Source organism: Teleopsis dalmanni, chromosome 2 (genome assembly GCF_002237135.1).
Source record: "Teleopsis dalmanni isolate 2A chromosome 2, ASM223713v2, whole genome shotgun sequence".
Lineage (NCBI taxonomy): Eukaryota > Metazoa > Arthropoda > Insecta > Diptera > Diopsidae > Teleopsis > Teleopsis dalmanni.
In genome coordinates, this window is record NC_051847.1 from 115,583,009 (window position 1) to 115,602,677 (window position 19,669).

The 19,669-nt window shown below is 28.6% G+C and overlaps 2 protein-coding genes across 2 annotated transcripts; both read left to right on the forward strand.

The window, feature by feature from the left end:
- Positions 1-3,141: 3,141 nt before the first annotated feature.
- Positions 3,142-5,346, forward strand: LOC119681894 (the record flags this gene model as incomplete). Its single annotated transcript, XM_038095197.1, has 2 exons — positions 3,142-3,680; positions 4,709-5,346. Coding segments are annotated over exons 1-2 (849 nt in total), but the record flags the coding sequence as incomplete, so codon positions are not given.
- Positions 5,347-8,516: 3,170 nt separating this feature from the next.
- On the forward strand, positions 8,517-9,555 carry LOC119682451. The gene is made up of 2 exons (XM_038095899.1): positions 8,517-8,597; positions 8,658-9,555. Exons 1-2 carry the CDS (start codon positions 8,544-8,546, stop codon positions 9,327-9,329), a joined length of 726 nt encoding a protein of 241 aa, XP_037951827.1. The 5' UTR covers positions 8,517-8,543; the 3' UTR covers positions 9,330-9,555.
- The last annotated feature ends 10,114 nt before the right edge of the window (positions 9,556-19,669 follow it).

Consider the following 19,669-nt stretch of genomic DNA (forward strand, 5'->3'; position numbering starts at 1 on the left):
CCTAAAAGCATTTCTGTACTTTATATTAAAAATATTCTTTGTAATCAATTGTCAACAAGCGCTTTAATCGTTTTGTTTCTTAGAATTTAAATGTAATAGTTGGCCCTCACTCTGGTCACCGTACCAACAAATAAATTAGATGAAATTATAAATAAGGCTCAGGAAGATCGATATTTGAGTTATCACGACATTGTTCAGGAACATACGGCTTCTTGCATTAGCATTTGAGAGTGAAGGTCTTAATATCTGTAATATGTAACGAAAATATACATTCGTTTAGAGGTAAGAACTTACGAGTAGATTTTACACACAATAGAAGTGCTTCAGTAATGTAGACTCGTTTTAATAATCTGTGCTTACGTTTCTTTATTTCCGATGTTACGTTTTACATATAAAAATGTGTAATAAAATGTATTAAGTATTGGATGATGCAACTTGCCATTCGGCTAAGTTCAGAATTTTTTTTGGTATGTTTTTTCCATCTAATTGTATCACAATCTTGTTAACAAAATTGGAATTTTTAAATGGAATTAGCGTAAGACTTTTTTATCTCACTTTTTTACTAATAACATTAAATGTAATAAAAAAAACTGGGATCAGCTTTTAAATAGCAAAGAGAGAGATGCCTTAAATCAGTTATCACTCAATAGATTTAATTAGTTTAGGGATACATATAGGTATTCACATATATTTATCTATAGAAATTAATGAATAAGTTAATGAAAACATTGCTGATAAAAACTATGATAGCATAGAAAAATTTAAGAATAATGAGTAAGAATGGGTATAAACAATGTAGTGTCATTTTGATCATGGATAAATTGAAATGAATAGGGTATTCACTATGTCTTACAAAGTCATTGTAATGTGCATGAAATGCAAAAATGCTATACTAAAAATGCAAGAGTGCGAGAACACATCTGATGCAAAGTTGCAATATTAAAATAAAACAGCTGTTTTTGTAGCATTCCACATCCACATGAGAAACGAACAGGCAGGTTAAATGTGAAAACAGCTTAATAATATAGTAATAGTGTTTTAGCTTTATTTTACTTCATTTCAAATTTGTTGTATTACATAGACATTTATTACAATTGTTGCAAGCATATATACAAGGATGTAGGGATCAGAGTTCGTATTTGCTTACCCATGAGCGGCTCATTCTGCTTCTGCTCACGGCTCATGAGCCGGCAAAAAACTCTTTTCATACGATAGCTCACGCTCACGAGCGAGCCCAACTACAGAGCTCACGCTCACGCTCACGAGCAAGAGCCGCCATTAAGTTATAAATGGGCTCACGCTCGTGAGCAAGAGTATGAGCTGCGGCTCATAAGATCTCATGCGCCCAATTTAAGATTTTGCTATTATTTTTTTTTTTGTGAAAACATGTCATTAAAAAAGATTAGAAATATTAATAACCTTAAACTAACTAAAATGTGGAAATAATCAAAGTTTCTAAAATAAATAATAAATATATTTTTATTGTTTACTTGTGGAAAATAATAATATTTTATAAATTTGTTTTTCAAATTCAAATTATTGTTTCATTATATTGTTTTAATATGAAATTATATATTTTCACATATAACATTTATAAAAATAAATAACGCAAATAAACTAATAAATCGCTTTTTATTAAACAGTTGAGCTCGTGAGCTCTCGGCTCGTGAGACTTCATGAGCAGCTCTTCAATATGAGTAACTTGAAGGCTCACGCTGGTGAGCAGCTCTTCAATATGACCCAATAAGGATTGGCTCTTGCTAATGAGTGAGCAAACACGAACCCTGGTAGGTATAGCAAGATTGCCACCAATTGCAAGAAATTTTGATCGTTCGTTCTGTTATTATTCATTGCATTTCATGCACCTTGCAATGTGTTTGCAAGACACAATGAATACCCCTAATATGTTTTATATAACATATGTTACAGTTAATAAAAACAATACTATTAAGCAAATAAAACTAGACGAACATTTCACACAAGTTTACTATAAAAAATTCGTTTATTTTTCTTGTTGTACCTAAATATGTTTAATTTACTTTGTGTATTAAAAAAAAGTACACATTATTAAAAATAACATAAATGAAATTAACTTAACATCATTAGATTCGTCGGTAATTAAACAAATTAATCATTTGTACATACTTATTGGCAGCACTTATAGTATATTCCCATTGGCTTCAAAAAAGCAGTTTATTTGATTAAGGTCGTTAATAAGATTTGATTAACCATACAAAGAGCTTTCGTGCTTTTTAACTTACTGAAGCATAAATCAAAAATAATACACCAAAAATGTTGAATGCAGAGTTGCAAAATATATTTCCCGAAAGGAAAGTGATCGATATTTGGCACATGAAACAAAATGTGAATAAACAAAAAACAAACAAGAGGTAAGAATTTTTTGAAATTAAGCTATTTGCAGAAAAAGACTAGAAGAATGAGAATTCCAGACAATTCTTAGTTTTGGCGAAACGATGTGTATTATAGTGACAATGATGCAAATATAACTCATATCGCTCAACAATTATAGTATTCGCCTGATTTAGCGATTTAACTATACACGCTATTTTAAAATTATACCCTAAGCTCAAGAAACCAGTCCGGGGACTTAATTCAGTCACTATTGAAGAGATAAAAACCATATTGGTGCATTCTACAAAGCTTATTTAGAAAATCAGTTTAAAAGTTGTTTTTGAAAACAAGACTAAAAAAAAAGTGGCATGAGTTATATATCAGAAGATATTACTGACATTTAGAAGAATATAATATAAAGATTTTGAAACGTTATTAAAATTTCATATTATTTTTTAATCACAGTGTTATATAGCTTCTCATAGTTCAATTAGAATCATTTACATAATATTAATAAATTGTACAGTATTATTAAATAATGTTAAGAGTATTTTATTATTTTTATTGCAATATGTATAAAAAAATTGCAATAAGTTCAATGATAATATGGACGTTTAACGCGATTTTAATAAAACATTAACACCTGGTAACTCTAATTTAACCATATGGTAGTCGTGTGCGATGTGCCGAGTTTTTAATATTTTGTCGTATTCAAATTCGTTGGTTTTTTTAATAAAGTGTTTAAATAATCAATAATAAATAAATATAAGTAATATAGTGCAAGAAATATAGAATGCTATGTACCATTATTTATTAAAATATTATTTTAATAAAATATATTAACAAGACATGTCGCTTAATAAAATCGCGTCAAAAAGTCAAATTGAAATTCATCTACTTGTTTTTGCAGCGTTTTTCGTTTATTGGCGATAGTAAAACGATATTATTTTGTGAAGAGCGTAACAGACAAAAACGCAAATAATAAAAATACTTGGAAAGAGTGTAGAAAAAATATGAACGATTATTTTATCGCCTAGTTGAACATGCAAACAGGGTCGCATTTTGCCGATTGTTAGAGATTAGAGACTTCATATATATTTAAGACTGTTTGTTTAAAATGTACAAGCATAAGAAATTAAAACATTTGGAATCGTTGCCGTTTTCTATATACGATTTGATTGAATTTATGCAAAATTGTCCTATTTTATGGGATCGAGACCATGAACATTATAACAATCGAATCAAACGCGATGAAGCTTGGCATAATGCTGCACGTCATGTATACAATAATTTCGACGGCTGTTCCAAATTTGAACAAGGAAAAATAAGTAATTTTATAAAAAGAAGCAATGGAGTTCACATACGCACTATGTATATTTATATGTACATACATCAGAAACAAATTTATTTAGTTTAGTTTTTGCATTTAGCTATTTTTATGTGTCATGGTATATAGGCATATTGCCTATATAAAATTGTAATATCGGGCACTTTTTCATCAAAAAATTTACTCCTACATGATTAAATTCACATATTGGTGTAAAAATTTTTAAACCCAACATGAAAATGAATGTTTTTAAAATGTCGACGTAATATGTAATCTTATAACTCGATTAATGTCGAGTATTAATCTTAACTGTATACGCTCTTCCAATACGATTTACATTGATGGTACAAACGTTGAGTAACAATAACTAGGCTAGCCAGATGGTTTTTAGAATAAAAAATTATGTCGAAGAAACTACAAGATAGTAGAAAATGTTGCTCAATATAATAGATTTTACCAAAATCTGTCAACAAATGGTACGAGTAGTACCTATGATTGAGAGAAACTACATACGTTTTCACTATAGCTTTTTAATCAATATAACTTGATTCGGCAGATATCATTGTGCCTATCATTAAGGAGGATCTAAAATTATAATATTGACATAAAATGATAAAGAATGATTACATAAGTAATGTCTTAAATAAATATTTTCAACTTGAAGTTCCTATATCTCAAGAACCAAGCTATATTGACATATTGCAGTGTATATAAAACGTGCTCTAAATAGTACATACTTTACAAAAATCCACTGCTAAATTGCGAATTTCCAATAATACTACTTTCCAGTAGTACAGTCATCATGAACTACTATGGTATGTACATATATAACTGCTACTAAAAATATGTGAATAACAAGCGAAAATACTTTCATTGTAAAGTATTTGCATCATATACGGTTGCAAAACTTTCAAAATTTTCAAAGACTTGAAACATAGATTATATTATTTTCAACAAAAAATAAATATTTATACGATTTTTATATATGTATGTACATATATAACTGTACTAAAATATGTAATTTTACAGAATATATATTATCAAAACGTTGGAAAAATACGCGCGATAGTTTTCACCGGCATGTACGTCTACAATCAACTCCGCAAATAAAGCGCGCCAGACCATACATATACCATAGAGAACTTAGCTTTTTATTAAAATCTAATAACAATTCAGATAATTTATTTTCTCCAAGTGATGGAACTTCTATTCAACTGAAATCTGATGATACATTAAACGTTTATTTAGATGAAGAACCGAAACCTATTGTAGAAATAGCTGATTCGATAATTTCCCAAAGAAAACACCGACGCTACTTTTTCGATTTAGAAAATGAATTTGTTAACTGCGAAGCAAGTACTATCGCAGATGATCTAGAAGAGTTAATGCCTGAACATACAAAAGTTGAAGTACTATCTCAAATGAGTAATAATAACGACAGTGCTAGTGAATACAGTGAGCAAAGTTCCACAGATGTCTTAACATCCGATAAACAAGTAGATAATACAATAACTATTAAGGAACAAAACCTGATAGATATGAATTGCATCGAATCTGATCCTGATCAAGGATTTTTCGATTCCATAAAACCAATACTTAGATTAATGAGTATTGATGAAAAGCTAGACTTTCAAATAGAGGTTTTGACTTATTTAAAAAGATATAGATCGAAATAAAAATATTATAATAAATATATTTTCTAGTATATTTTAAGTATGAAATGTAAATGTAACTTTTTATGTTTTAAAATAAATTTTATTATACAGTTGAAGATATATGTACATATGTATAACTACATATAAACTGCAGTTAGAGAAATAAATGACTACTTCAATATTTGTAAATAATGAAATAAATTAATGAATTTATATTTTTACTGCCTTTCATTTTAAGAATAATTCCACAAAATATTAAAGTTATAGTATTTTCATATATATCAAAAACTATTTTTCATTTTACACATTAAATATACACACAGCAGAAAAAGTCTGCGGTCACCCATAAAAATGTTTCTTAAATTTCGCATAAACGTTTTTAATTTTTACTCCAATTGATTTTTGTTTTCTGATATACATATTTTAAGCAAAGAAACAACAATAAAATTCAAACATAAAAAATTAACAGTTATTTAAAAAAAAAAAAGTTAAACACAATTATATGCAAAACAAAAGTCTGCGGTCAGTTCTTAATAATTAAATTAAATCATTTCAAATTAACAGAAATCTACAATTTAATAGCCTGTGGGTATACGTCTACGTTTAATAACCTCTTTTAGGCGTCTTTACATGGACTCAAGCACCTTTGTAGTATTTTATGCGTTTATTTTTAGCCTTTCTTCCTTGATTACATTTTTTTATCGTATGCTTGCTGGAAATCGTGTGCTGGTGAATCTTGTTTTCCAAATAAACCCACAGATGTTCTACGGGACTAAGGTCTAATGATTCTAGTAGTGTTTGAAGTTGCCTGGGAGCAGCCAAAGACAAGGTCGAATAATTGTTAACTATATGATATAAACCTACTTTTTAAATATGCAAATTTTACTAAAAAATTATAGAAAGTAAATAAATAGTATATAATTAAACTAGCAAACCTATCATTATGTATGGTATTAAAGTTTGAACAATTGCAAAAATAACGATTTTTTTTGAGTACGCTTTAAAATTTTAGCAAATTTAAAGATGAACGTTACGAAATTCTGAAACGCAATAGCATAATAATACCTTTTCCGAGCTGTACATACAAACGCATATAAATATTACATATATACTTATGCTGAGCCCTGGGAAACTAAGTACAATAACCGTTGATTTGGGTGGTTTGATTTCTGCAAATAGACCATAGATGTATGTAAGTGTGTAACGTTGAAAACGTTTTTCCGTATATTCATTTGTAAACAATTTGCAGGGGCAGATAAATATACATACATATATTTATAAATCTTATGGGGGTAGCTGATATTGCGCATGCACATATCCTATGAAGTGAGTATATTAACACATACATACATAGATTGCTTATGTAAAGCAATGTCAAAAGCGTTTTCAAATTATATGCCGCCAAGTATTTCAGAAACCGGGCGGAAGTTAATGGGGTGTCCATTTAAGAACAATAAAATTTTCACACCATAAGGATATTAGAACACTGATTTTATGCTATTATTATTTATTTTATTATACTCTTTACAAATAAAATATAACTGTTTTTTTTCATTTACTATTATACAATAAATGAAAACCAGGACTCAAAATACTGGGAAAATATTTATATGCTATCAATTCCTTCAAAATGCTGGCACTAATACGGGCACCACTTAAATGTATAACCAACCCTCTTTACGTCATAGTAACCATGGCGCTTAAGAGAGGAAGTAGCATGCGCGTGTTTTTCGTCCTTTATGTTTTGTTGTGAACTGTGTATATTGCCAAATAAGAACTCCCCTTGCAGCTGTAATATTTTATAAATATATATATATATATGTTTTGTATACAGCTTAGTTGTTTTTAAATGCGTATAAAATTTTTTTATCGTATACATATACTATATGCTTAAAAAAATACTCTTTTTTTTCAAGGACATGACCTTGAATCTATCTACAATATATTTTACAATAAAATTTGGTTTTTATGTATTTTAATTACAGTTTATATATAGTACTTATTTCCGCTTTTTTTTTATTCTGGGCTGAGGATATACCCTTCAATGAATCATCAGTTACTGACCTGGTACCTAGTCATTTACATAAACAATTAAAAAGAACGTAAAAAAAAAATTCAATTTACTGTTTCTATCGATTTCTTATATAACAAATGTAATTTACTATATCCATTTTGATGTTTGTTGGAAATTACAAGACAGCTTAAATGTCCAGCTGATGTCCAGTATGAAATAATAGTATTTTAGCATTATATAGGTTTCGTCCTTAATACTAAGTTATCACTCAAAGTTTCTGAAATACTGCCAAGATTGTACATCCGGTTTTGCAGAATATGAACTTACAACTTAGTGCACTTAAACAAGAAGAAGAATTTTGAATGCTTTTTCGCCGAAATAAGAACAACAATGAAGATATCATTTCTATTCCCTTCTTGTATATTCTTCTTCTTAATTCCTTTGTCTCGTTGTGGAGCAGAGGACCTCAAGACATATGTTTAATAGAGCAAATTTCGTCATTCACAAATTTGTAAATAATCAAGCAATTTATGAATATAATTTATTGGAGAATTAATTTGTTAGTTTAATATTTTTTCCTCCTTGGTATTGTGTTACCTATTATGTTACATAACAAGCGCAAACACTTCTTTATGTTATATAGGTAAATACAAGTCTAGACATTGAGACGTGACAAAACAACAAATGAATTTTAAAGAAAAGAGATTTCTCTTTTAAGGCAATAGGATCTTAAAAAAACCTTGATTTAAAAGAAATCAAATAATTCCAGAGTAGTTAACAAAGTGTAATCATAATGAACTAAAAGAAGACTTAAGTTGAGAAATATTAGTTCTGAATAAAATTTAGATTCGAAAATTCATGGATTTTATCGTGTACCCTCTGATAATAGAATAACTCAAAGAAAAATTAAGTCCGAAGTGCTTATTTATTTAAAAACTATTTTGTTTTCTTTTCTCTGTTCCCTCATTTATTCTATAGCTGTAAGTGTTTCTGCAAATGTATATATAAGTATATATATAATAACAATTAAAGAAGCACATCTGAATACTTAGCAGTTTAATCTCTTTTGACCCTTTCAACCTTTCCGCCATATTTTCTGATTACTGATAAATTTTTATAAATACAAAAATGTCACTTCAATTTTTTATTGGAGAATCGAACAATTTAGTTCAATTTTAGAAAAGCAAAGAATATAATGGGATTGCGGGCATCGCTGTTAATCATTTTATTTATAACATGCTATACTCAAGTAAAAAGATTACTTTGAAATGAATAACTTTAATGAAAATAATGTTGTAATATATTACAGTTTTGTCTTGGCAATACTTTATTCCATTTTGCTATTAATTTTCATATAAAAGATGGCAACGAGTCTTCGGAAGAGCAAGTGGACTTAAATCAAACACAAATTACGGAGAATGTAGAGGCACAAAATTTACAGGCCGAGAATGCAGAGACAACACAATTTCAAGTTACAACATCAGGTTATAGTGCAGACCTCCTTTCTGCAAAACAGCAACTGGATGAAACACTCGACATGAAACTGCAAGAGACAAGAAGAGCCGTACAAGGTTTCAATAAAGAAATTTCGCACTTGACTGGACGCAGCGATACAATAGCTGCTAAAGTTAAACTTACCACACGTTACCTAAATAAGTTATTAAGAGGGGCTATCATTCGAACGGGTACCACAGCGGATGCTATCACAATAATTGTGGCAGCTGGCGATAATGAAACAGATATAAAATTAGATATCTTAAAAGATTTTCTAAAACTTGTAAGCGACCTGAAAGTTGCCACTGCTGAAGGTGGTGAAAGATCAATGGAGTTTATGCTGATTAATTTGCTACTTACAAGGCATAAATTGACAAGTTTAGAGTCAGAGGTGCGCCAAGTCATAGATGACGCTAGTGAAAAAATAAAAATAATAAACGAATGCGATAATATTTTAAAAAACCAATCTGGCAAGTGCGAGTTTTAGAAAAGATGTGTTCCAAAATATTATTGATTGATGTTTAAAATATAAATATAAAATAATAAATATGTGTATTAAACTTAACTATAAGTACATATTTATATTGTACATTAAATCTTATTGCATATGTTATTACAGTGGTGTTGGGCATATAAGCCTGGTTGCATATTTATGTAAAGTTAGAGCAATATGAAATACTGAAGTTTATTATACAAAAAATAAAATTGGAGAAAATAAATGATCACTTATAATACGAGTGTCTTAATCAAAGTCTTTCATTATGGAAGATTTTATCAATATCTTATTCCATACTGATTGAACCTTACAAGTTGGATCTTAAAAATCTTAATTTAGCCGTAGATTTTTAAAATAGTCTCTTAATATTAACTGTTTCAGGACTTTATCATTTTTGTCATTATTATCCAGAATGAAGTAGACACATTTATATGTTAAATTAGAGTATACATATATACTCTATACAAATATAGAGTTTGGAAGTCGAAATTCTCGTACTCTTAAAGCGGATTGATCAATTTAAAACATACATACATATATCAGAAAAATTTTTTTTTCCATTACAGATATGAATGGAAAATTTTTCGTATGTAGTCAAAAAGAAGAGAAAGGTACACATATATACATATATGAATTGCTCCAAGTTTATAAATAAACATATTTGTTTTCAGTGTGCTTATGTGATTCTTAAAGTATTTCAACTCTGAAATTTAGTCTATTTCTAATATCACAAGGATATGTAGAGGTTGTAAATATTATGTGCACATGTGTTAGATAGAGATAACTTTAAATTATCATCAATATACCACGAAATAGTTATACTGGAGTATATAAGCATGCTTTCTAGTATAAGACTCAAGATTTTTTGTTGTTGATTGTGAGGATCTTGAGTTCACTGGTATATATGCGGGCAGAGTCAAGGATACTTTTTTAGGGCAGGAAGTAATAAGAATAATGAAAGAGCTTACTCTAGACAGCTGATAAAGAAAAATATGTATATATGTAAAAGTGATATGGGCAAGACTTCTATAAAATTGTACTATGGTAATGTAATGGACTGTGCACGTTATAATTTTGAGACCTTTTAAAGAGTCTAAATTTTTTTGTAAAAGCATTGTCTTGTGGGATATCGAGCGGCACTTATACCCATACGTCAACAAAGGATGTTTTTTTTAATGCGTTTATTGCTTATTCGAGTTATTGATATATGTCCGATCAACATATCCATCACATTAGGGCAGATTATGTCAAACGTAACTTTCCTAGCGCAACCACAATCACCTAGGTTGAATGATAATTAATTTATTTAATTTGCAAGTTGTTTTTATTCTAGGTATTCACAAGCAATTCTTTGAAATATATTATCCCCTCTGCAATAATATACTATCTTGCTTAGTCACTTATTTAATTCATCATCATAACCACGCAAATTTTGTTTTGGTGTACTTCTAAAACCACATTATTTTATTTTTATGGTATGCCAAATAAATAAATTTAAATTGATAAATTAATAAAACCAAATTAAACATTATAACCGAATTTTTATCTTTGTCGAAAACATATGAACGTACATATGTATTTGTTTCTGCGGCCCTGGTGTGAACAGCCTGATGTAGACCATACATTCTGGAATATGTAGCTCAACATGATAACCTAAAGAAAAATTGATTAAAGAAAATAATATTTGATTCCCTTCCTTCTTTGTAGAAATGTTGTATTAGCAATATTATCCAGTAATTGGCCTTTTCCGTGTTCACGTTGCCATTGCTTTAATATTTAACTAATTTTATATAATATACTTTCCGTGCAATAAAATTTATTATATAAAAATAATATTGTTTGATATATAATATAAACATGAACATATTTAAAAAGAAATTTAATATATTTAATTGGTGCATTTCTTTACAATCTCTAGGCCGTTTTGACAGCGGCCTAGATTGTGTAGAACAGTAAATGGATTTATGCTTCAGTGTTTTTTTGTCTACATATTTATTTATTTATATTTAACCTCTTTATATACAATTCCAAAACCAGATATTGTGTCTCTTAATCAGGAAGTATAAAAGAATCATTTATGTGTGGGCGTAGAAATTAGTTGGTATACAGTGGAGACTTCGTTTGACATAGGCACATTTAGTTGATACCGATTTCTGTGTAGGTTGCAGAGCTGAGGCAAAAAAATTTTAATAATGGGCCAAATTGCATGGTGAAAGTAGGAATGGTTTGGTATCAATTTTTTGTGAAAATGCAACAAAAGTTTTTATTATTTTTTTTTTGAAACATAGATGGCACCATAGAATGAACCACTGCTAATGCACTAAACTACTATTCGATTATGTACATATAACATATCTGCAGTAATTTTTGCCTGTATGAAGAACTTCAGATATACATTTAATTAAATTATGAAAAAAATTAAATATTTTTATTGACATTTTGTTGCCTGAGTACACTGAATGAAAGATAATTCATTATTTTATATATTTTTTGTTAAAAACTTTTTCAATCAGATTACTTATAATGTTTTTAAAAATAATGTAATCTAAATACAAGACACACTTTTAGAAATTAGAATAGAATTTATACCATATAAATGCTATGCAGTTAAATATTTATAAATTTTATGTAATTAACTTGTGTAAAGTAATTTTTATTTTTATTTTTGAATAATTTAATACAAATTAGTCTTAAAATATAATTATCGACTCTTTTCCACTCTTTTCTTAAATATTATACATACATATGTATATATTATGTAAGTATATTGTTTATTCAGTTGCATCTACATATATTTTGCAGATATAAGAATATATTTTTTTTTTTGTGGTGAGGAGGTTAAATGCTTTATGCACAGTCAAATATATATAGCATACGGACTAAAACACCTCCTCTTCGGCGAGACTTATTCCCCCTCGAAAACGCTTTTGGCATAATTTGGAGGAGAGTCTTTTTTGTGTTGGCATTTCAAGCCACGCTCTTGTGTTTTTCGATCTGCGTTCAGACCATCACTTTTTCACCGCATTTTTTTGGTGTCTGCACTATTTATTATTCTCATTTCTGGTTCTCCTTTCTAGGTATAATTTCTGTGTTTTACGGACTTAAGTCGCATATGACTCTATCGTTCTCCAACTCTCTGCGTTCGATGTCATCTTTTCCACTATATTTTCGGGATTTATAAGTCCAATCTGTACTAATATCTTTTCTCTATTTATCTGCCATCTATTACAGTAGGAGAAGGTGTGCTCTGCGTCGTCACAGTCTCCATCGCCATACATACAGTCGGATAGATTCACCTTTCTTATCCGGTACAGGTACTTACAAAGTATCCATCTCCGGTCAGCATCTGAGTGAGATAGTAATTTGCGTCTCCCGATTTCCGTTTGAGCCCAGTTATTATATTTGGTATCAATTTAGCTGTCCATCTTCCTTGAGTGCTATTGTTCCATCTTTGTTGCCACATAGAAAAATATAGAATATATTAAAATATAGCAGTAAAATTTCATATCACATCATTAAAAATATATACTGGAATTAAAAAGAGAACAAATTTCATATCAAGGAACTTATTAAAGTAAATTCTCAAATTAGCAAAAATAATGGATGTTTTGATGCAAAAGAATAAAAAATAGATAACTTATTGGAAGAAATTATTATAGCATTTTCTTTGTCAATAAAACGAAGGGAATAATTTCATATATGTACATATGTACTTAGAATTTCTTGTGATAGAGTTTTCCTAAAATATCTTAAGCACCTAACCATAAGTGCGCCAATAAAAATTATCAGATAAATTATTAAATTTCAACCTGATTTGCGCTATCATTTTAAATTCTGTTGAAATTTATAATATTTATATATTGAGTATTGCAAAAACCGGATCAACTATATAGAGCAAAGCCTTAAAATGATATTAACTCTCTGATAGAAAATAGTATAATAACGTAAAAAGTCACTACTAGCATCTCTAAGTAAACGAATGTTTTTCTATTCTGTATTCGACAAGCTAAATATTAGATATATATAAAAAAAAAGAAATACCATACTATGGACATTAAGCTCCATTTCTCTGGTGGCCTAGAACCTTGTGTGTGTTAACTTCCATCTACTTATATTTAGTGGGTTTTGGATTTAGTGGGTTTACGTGGACTTAAATGTATTGTTGTTCCATTAAAATAGAAAAAATAAAATCTCTAGAATCATTATATTAATACCATATGTTAGTATACAATATCAACATTCTGTAATCCGGGAGATAATTTAAGTATTGGTAATTTTTTAAATTACATTATGAATTCTATACTATAAATTACTTTGTTCCGAGGGTAAACTTCGTGTGGTATATTGATTCCAATAAAGTATAATACTGTCTACGGAAACTAAATAAATTGGCAAGGACAACAAAGTCAACGTCTGTCGGGATCCTGGACATGTATGTTAGTAACCTAGCTAAATGAGCAAACTATAAACTTGGCAGAAAAGCAGCTTCGATAGAACGAGAGAACATTGATAGAGTGTAATATATGACATAGGCAGAAGAGAATGGGAAAAAGTTTCAAGGAAGCAAAGAAAAAAAGAGTTCTTTTGCAAGAGAAATAAGTATATGCATATACATATGATAATCTTAATTACGAACAGCCAAATGTATAGCAAAAAGCATTAAATTTTGCATTGGCTTATTCAGGAACAGGACAGCTATGATTAATGTAAGAAAATAATTGAAAATCAATCTCTTTATTGTCTGTAATATGACCTATTATTATAGATCTACAACAATATTATTATAGGACTACAATATAAATTGAATTGTAGGTTTTCTCAGATCAGCATAGTGTATATTTAAGTATTATTTTATAGTATGTGTAATTTCAGATATCTTAGCTATATAAAATAACATTATAAACATACTTAACAATCATTTATTTATTTCTGAATTAACATTAAATTTAATTTAAAAATTAATTAAGAAAAAGGAACTAGATACTAGGTCCTTCGTTCTGTGCTTATATTCACATTAAGAATTATGTATATCTAAATTTTATTTAATATATCTTTCGGCAGATGTGTGTAGCGTTATTGTATTGTAATTGCTATTCTTGATTGGGTTGAAAACGCTGGTGTCGTTGGTTGGGTTACTGTAGCAGTTTATGAGATGGATCATGGTTAGAATATATCCACATTTGGGGCATGTTAGTTGTACATCCCTTTACTTAACTATTAAATAAAATAATAAAAATAATAAAAAACATGTTTATTCAATGCATAATGGACTTTACCAAGAAAAGAATGCTAAATTTCGAAAATAACCGAAAATAAGTTAATCGATTATTTTTTTTGTTTTTGCACATACACATGCACGGGCATATTTATATGTACGGTTGGTTATTGCAGCAACAGCACATATCATTCTGGAATAAACTCCTGAACGACTTCATGCAGTGGTTATACCAACCACCATAGCTTTTACTTACGCATGTAAAACGAGCATGGAAACATCTGCCGATTTTTTTTGTCTTCTTTGTTTTTTCACTATTTCTTATGTTTGCGTTTATCGTTACAAGCCACAATGCATCGTAGTTTATACAACAACAACAATTTTAATGATTATTTTTTTTTCATTTCCTTTTGAACATATGTATGTATATGCTGACGATGCTTCAATGAAAATATGCATGACAGTGTGTTGTTTCAGTCTTTATTGTGTTCCACTATTCTCTGCTATGACTTTCAAGAATATTCATTTCTTGCTCTACGTTTTGGTGATGCGCTTTACTTCTGTAACTACGCTTAACCCTTTACAAAAAAAATAAATTTTTTTATGTAGACTTTTTTTGTTATATTTTCTCCTTTTATGTCTACCTGTAATCTGTTCAAAATTCTTTGAGACATGTGAACCTTTATTGATCTTCGATGCAATGCAAACCACAAATACGTTAAAGTTTGTATACAAACTTGTTGACAACAGATTTTTCAGAAGATCGTATTGTGTATCCGCTGATATTTATAAAAACTTTTATTTGGGTAAATCGAGGAATATTTTTATTTTGAAGAATATCACTTGTAGTATAGACGAATCAATTAATCGCCTATAATAACGATAATTTAGAGTATATTAAAATAAACATACATACCACTTTCACTTTTTAGAAGACCATTCTATCACTAATGTATTATAGTTCATTTATGATATTAATATAGAATAAATTTGTCTCTCACATCTATCGTTTCATTGTAACCCTTATATATTCACAGCAAATATATTTTCTTTTATCATCAAAGAATTTACAGTACGGATTAGACATATGTATGCTTATGTTGGTCTGATATTCATATTTTTACCTAAAAGTCCATTTTGTATTAGTATTATATTTGGTAAAGTTTAATAGGTTAATCTACTTTCTTATAGGTATCCCATTTCTATTATCATTACATTTTACTGTCCATCTGGTTATTTATTTGTAATATAAATAAGGATTCTAGTAACAATTTCTTCAATTGTGTAACTAGGCTTCTAACAGTTTACTGACGACCACCATTATATATTACCTAAACTGTTAATCCACCCCATTATCGATACCCGGTTTAAATTATATTTACAAATTCAGATTGCATTTCACTAGTTGTTCGACATTAAAGTGTATTCAGTTATTTGTAAGTTATACAATTTTTGTATTAATATTAATATTAACTACGTATGTATATACTAACTTCAAGAAGAGGTTTTAAAGTGATTTTCATGTCTACCAAATGTTTATTTAGATATAAAAGTCAGATTTTGTTATATATTAATAATATTGAGAGTGCTACTTCTCAATCACCTGATCCGTTTTTATATTTAATTTAAGCTGTGGTTACTGCTCAACGTTATTCTGCGGAGGTGTAATAGCTTTGCAGGGAATATCGAGCTTAGACATTAAGGTATAAACAGGGTCCTTTATGAGATTTTCGAATCAGTAGAAAGACTGTCGTGTAAATAACACGATTTAAAACTTATTTAATAGACATTTTTTCTAATTCTGTAAATTGTTTCTTGCATATTATATAGTTATTCCCCACTAAAAATATCTGACATTTTATTTTTTGTATTTATCTGATAGCTCGCAGTATTGATACACGATTTTTTTTGGAACAGGTCTTTTGATATTTTCAAGATTTGCTTATAGATTTCAATTCAAAAAATAAGATTAATGTATCCTTAAATCATTGGGCAAAGACCAGATCTTATATATATACATATATATATAATGGAGCAGTTGTGTACTTCTCATTATCTGCACTAAATATCAATATGATTTTAAGTTATTCATTTAGTGCAATATGACCATAGCTATATACATAAGTAATTTTACGAAATACATTTTTTAAAAAATTAATTTTTTAACACTGTTTCAATGATATAGTAGAAAATAATTTATGTTGATAAAATGGATAAATAAGAAATAAAAATTAATTCGTTTCAAAGAGACCAACAGGAAGGCATTGCATGCTTCAGTAGAAGTATAACATGCAGCAGACATATTTTTATAAAAACAAGATACAAAACATGTTTCTTGTAATTTCAGTTTAATTTTTTTCTTAAAAACTCTATATGGTTTTAATGTACATATACGTTTATATACTACGGCAAAGTGCATTACTGTGCGTATTGACATAAAAGTACACACTTGAGTATATAAGCCACAACCTTTACATGATCAAAATGTTTGGTTTCTCAAAAATACAAAAAAACTAATAAAAATGTCTGCTGTGATTTTTTTTTACCATCTGCTCTTTTTTTATTACGTTCAGTTCAGTGTAGAATATAATCCCTGAAATAATGACAAAAATACCAACGACAAAAATATCTACCTGTCAAACTCACATGTTGCACGTGTTGTTTCTCTCTGGGGTATATATTATATGTACATATTAGTATATCTACGAGATACTGTGGCAACAAAATTTTGAAAAATAATTGGAACGATTATAAAACATTTAACAGATTTTCGTTAATAGTTGTATAAAGTATTTAAGTTATACTTTCCTGATTTTCTACTCTTCTAATATAAGAACCTTTAAGATCAATATTTGACATTTTATATTAATATAATATTCTGTTAATACCTACAATATTGTTCCGAGTCAATAGATAAACATGCATACACTTTAAATCTTTATTTAAATGACTCCAACGAAAAACGTTTACTATGAAATATTAGTCTGTAAAAATATGGCATAGTCTGTAAAACCCCGAAGGAACTCCAAAGTTTACGTTTAAATTCATATAAAGTAAAATAAACTTATTTGTATATTACATATAATAAACTCAATTTTTTAGGATAACCTATATCATAACGTACGCATACAACTCGATGTAAGAAGTTTACGCTATCGCCTTTCCCTAAAATCTAGGATGGTCTTTGTGTTATGGTCTCTGTCTAATAAGAATGAGAAACTATACATTTTTAGGACTCCGCCCGAAAATTAAAATTAGCTAAGTACAATGTTTTCATAGTAATACTCACTGAAATTGAAATAATTAATATTTAAAACGCTTTAAATAACAATAAGATCTTTAGTTAAGCGTTACAGAATACAATCTATTTAGGAATTAGTTGTTAAATTTGAATTTTTTATATGTCTAACCTTGTTGTTGGACAGTGCTTCTGTCATAAATGCATTGTTCTTTGATTTATTATTATTGTAATTTTTACTAATTTTAATTGTGTAAAAATTAATGGCGTAAACAAAGAAACACATTACTTATAAAAAACTTTATACTTTTATTCAAAATATATGTACATTGTATTTACTCAAAAAATTATCAATAAATATCATTTTATATTTACTGTCCTCACTCAGTTTGAAAGCATTTTTCTATATAACCAATTTAACGAGTGATTCTCACTCCCTCCCTCATTCTCTATCCTTTATATAATATAAATTTTAATATTTGGTTATATACTAATATTTAACTACATATACCAAGCTACACCTACTCAAAGTCACATTAAATAAAATTTAAATATAATTATTAACATGAATATAAGCACAGGACGAAGGACCTAGTACCTAGTTCCTTATTCTTAATTAATTTTAAAATTAAATTTAATGTTGATTCAGAAACAAACAATAAATAAATAAATAAACTGCATATACAACTAAAAATGATATCGATTTTAGTACATTTTTGGACATAGTTTGGTCTATATTAGTCTGATTCTTTGCCAAAACCTATAACGAAGTTTTTAAAACAGATACTGCATTGAAATAAATGTTGCTTTCGTACCCGTTATAAAGTATATTAAATAACTTAAATATATTGACTATTTATTCCAAAGTTAAATGAACTTTTCATATCAGCTGTTGTGAAATAATTAGCTTAAACAGAGTAATTGAAAAATACTTAATTAAAAATGCTACGTAAGCAAGTGAGTAGTAAGAAATAGATTGCGTATCTTGATATATAACCGGAAGCACTTATTTAAATAACTTGTATGTTACTTTTAAGTAAACATCAGCAGTTTTGCCATTAATAATAATTTTTCGTTTCATAATTTTCCAAAACTTTATCTTATCAGTGAATTGTAAATGCTTTCAACTTTCATAATATTAGTAATGTACGTACAATTTGTGTTTTTTATAGTCTCATTTTGAGTTCTAAATAATGTATGAGATATCTATTAAAAATAGCTAAAATTACAAATTCTAGCGACAACTAAGAACCGTTTGGAGTCGTTAAATCTTAAGCCTAGTTGCGATTTGACTATTGGCGCAAATGCGCCTAATTGTTTTCATAGTTTTCCACTCCATGCAATTGTATCTTCATAAATTTTGCATAAATTTAGTCAAAATCAACACTTGTTTCCAAGTGTAGTATATAACGCTCGGCAACTAATTCTATTACTAGTTATGCTCTGTAAAAATGACAACTTCATTCAGTAGCTAAACGATTTGTTTATAAGGCCAAAACAAGCTGCTCTAGACAAACATATAGAGAACTAACTTACAATCTGGGGACATCGAATTATTTTAATGATAAATATGCAATGGAAAATATTCGTACAATTTTCAAATCTCGTTCCAAACTTCTCAAGCTCAGTTATGGTACTTAACCTATGTAAGTTGTACACTATCGGTTTGTAGGCTATGCATTAAACAGGAAACGGAAAGCGATAAGCACTTTATCGCAATCTGCCCAATTTTAAAGAAAATAAGATACAAATATTTTGGGAAAATGCCCTTAAGCCAAACGAAATTGCACAGTGTCCTTAATGGAATGGATGGCTGAATTTATGCGCGTATCTTAACCAAACCTTAAAATATAGGCAACAAATTATAGATGACATCTT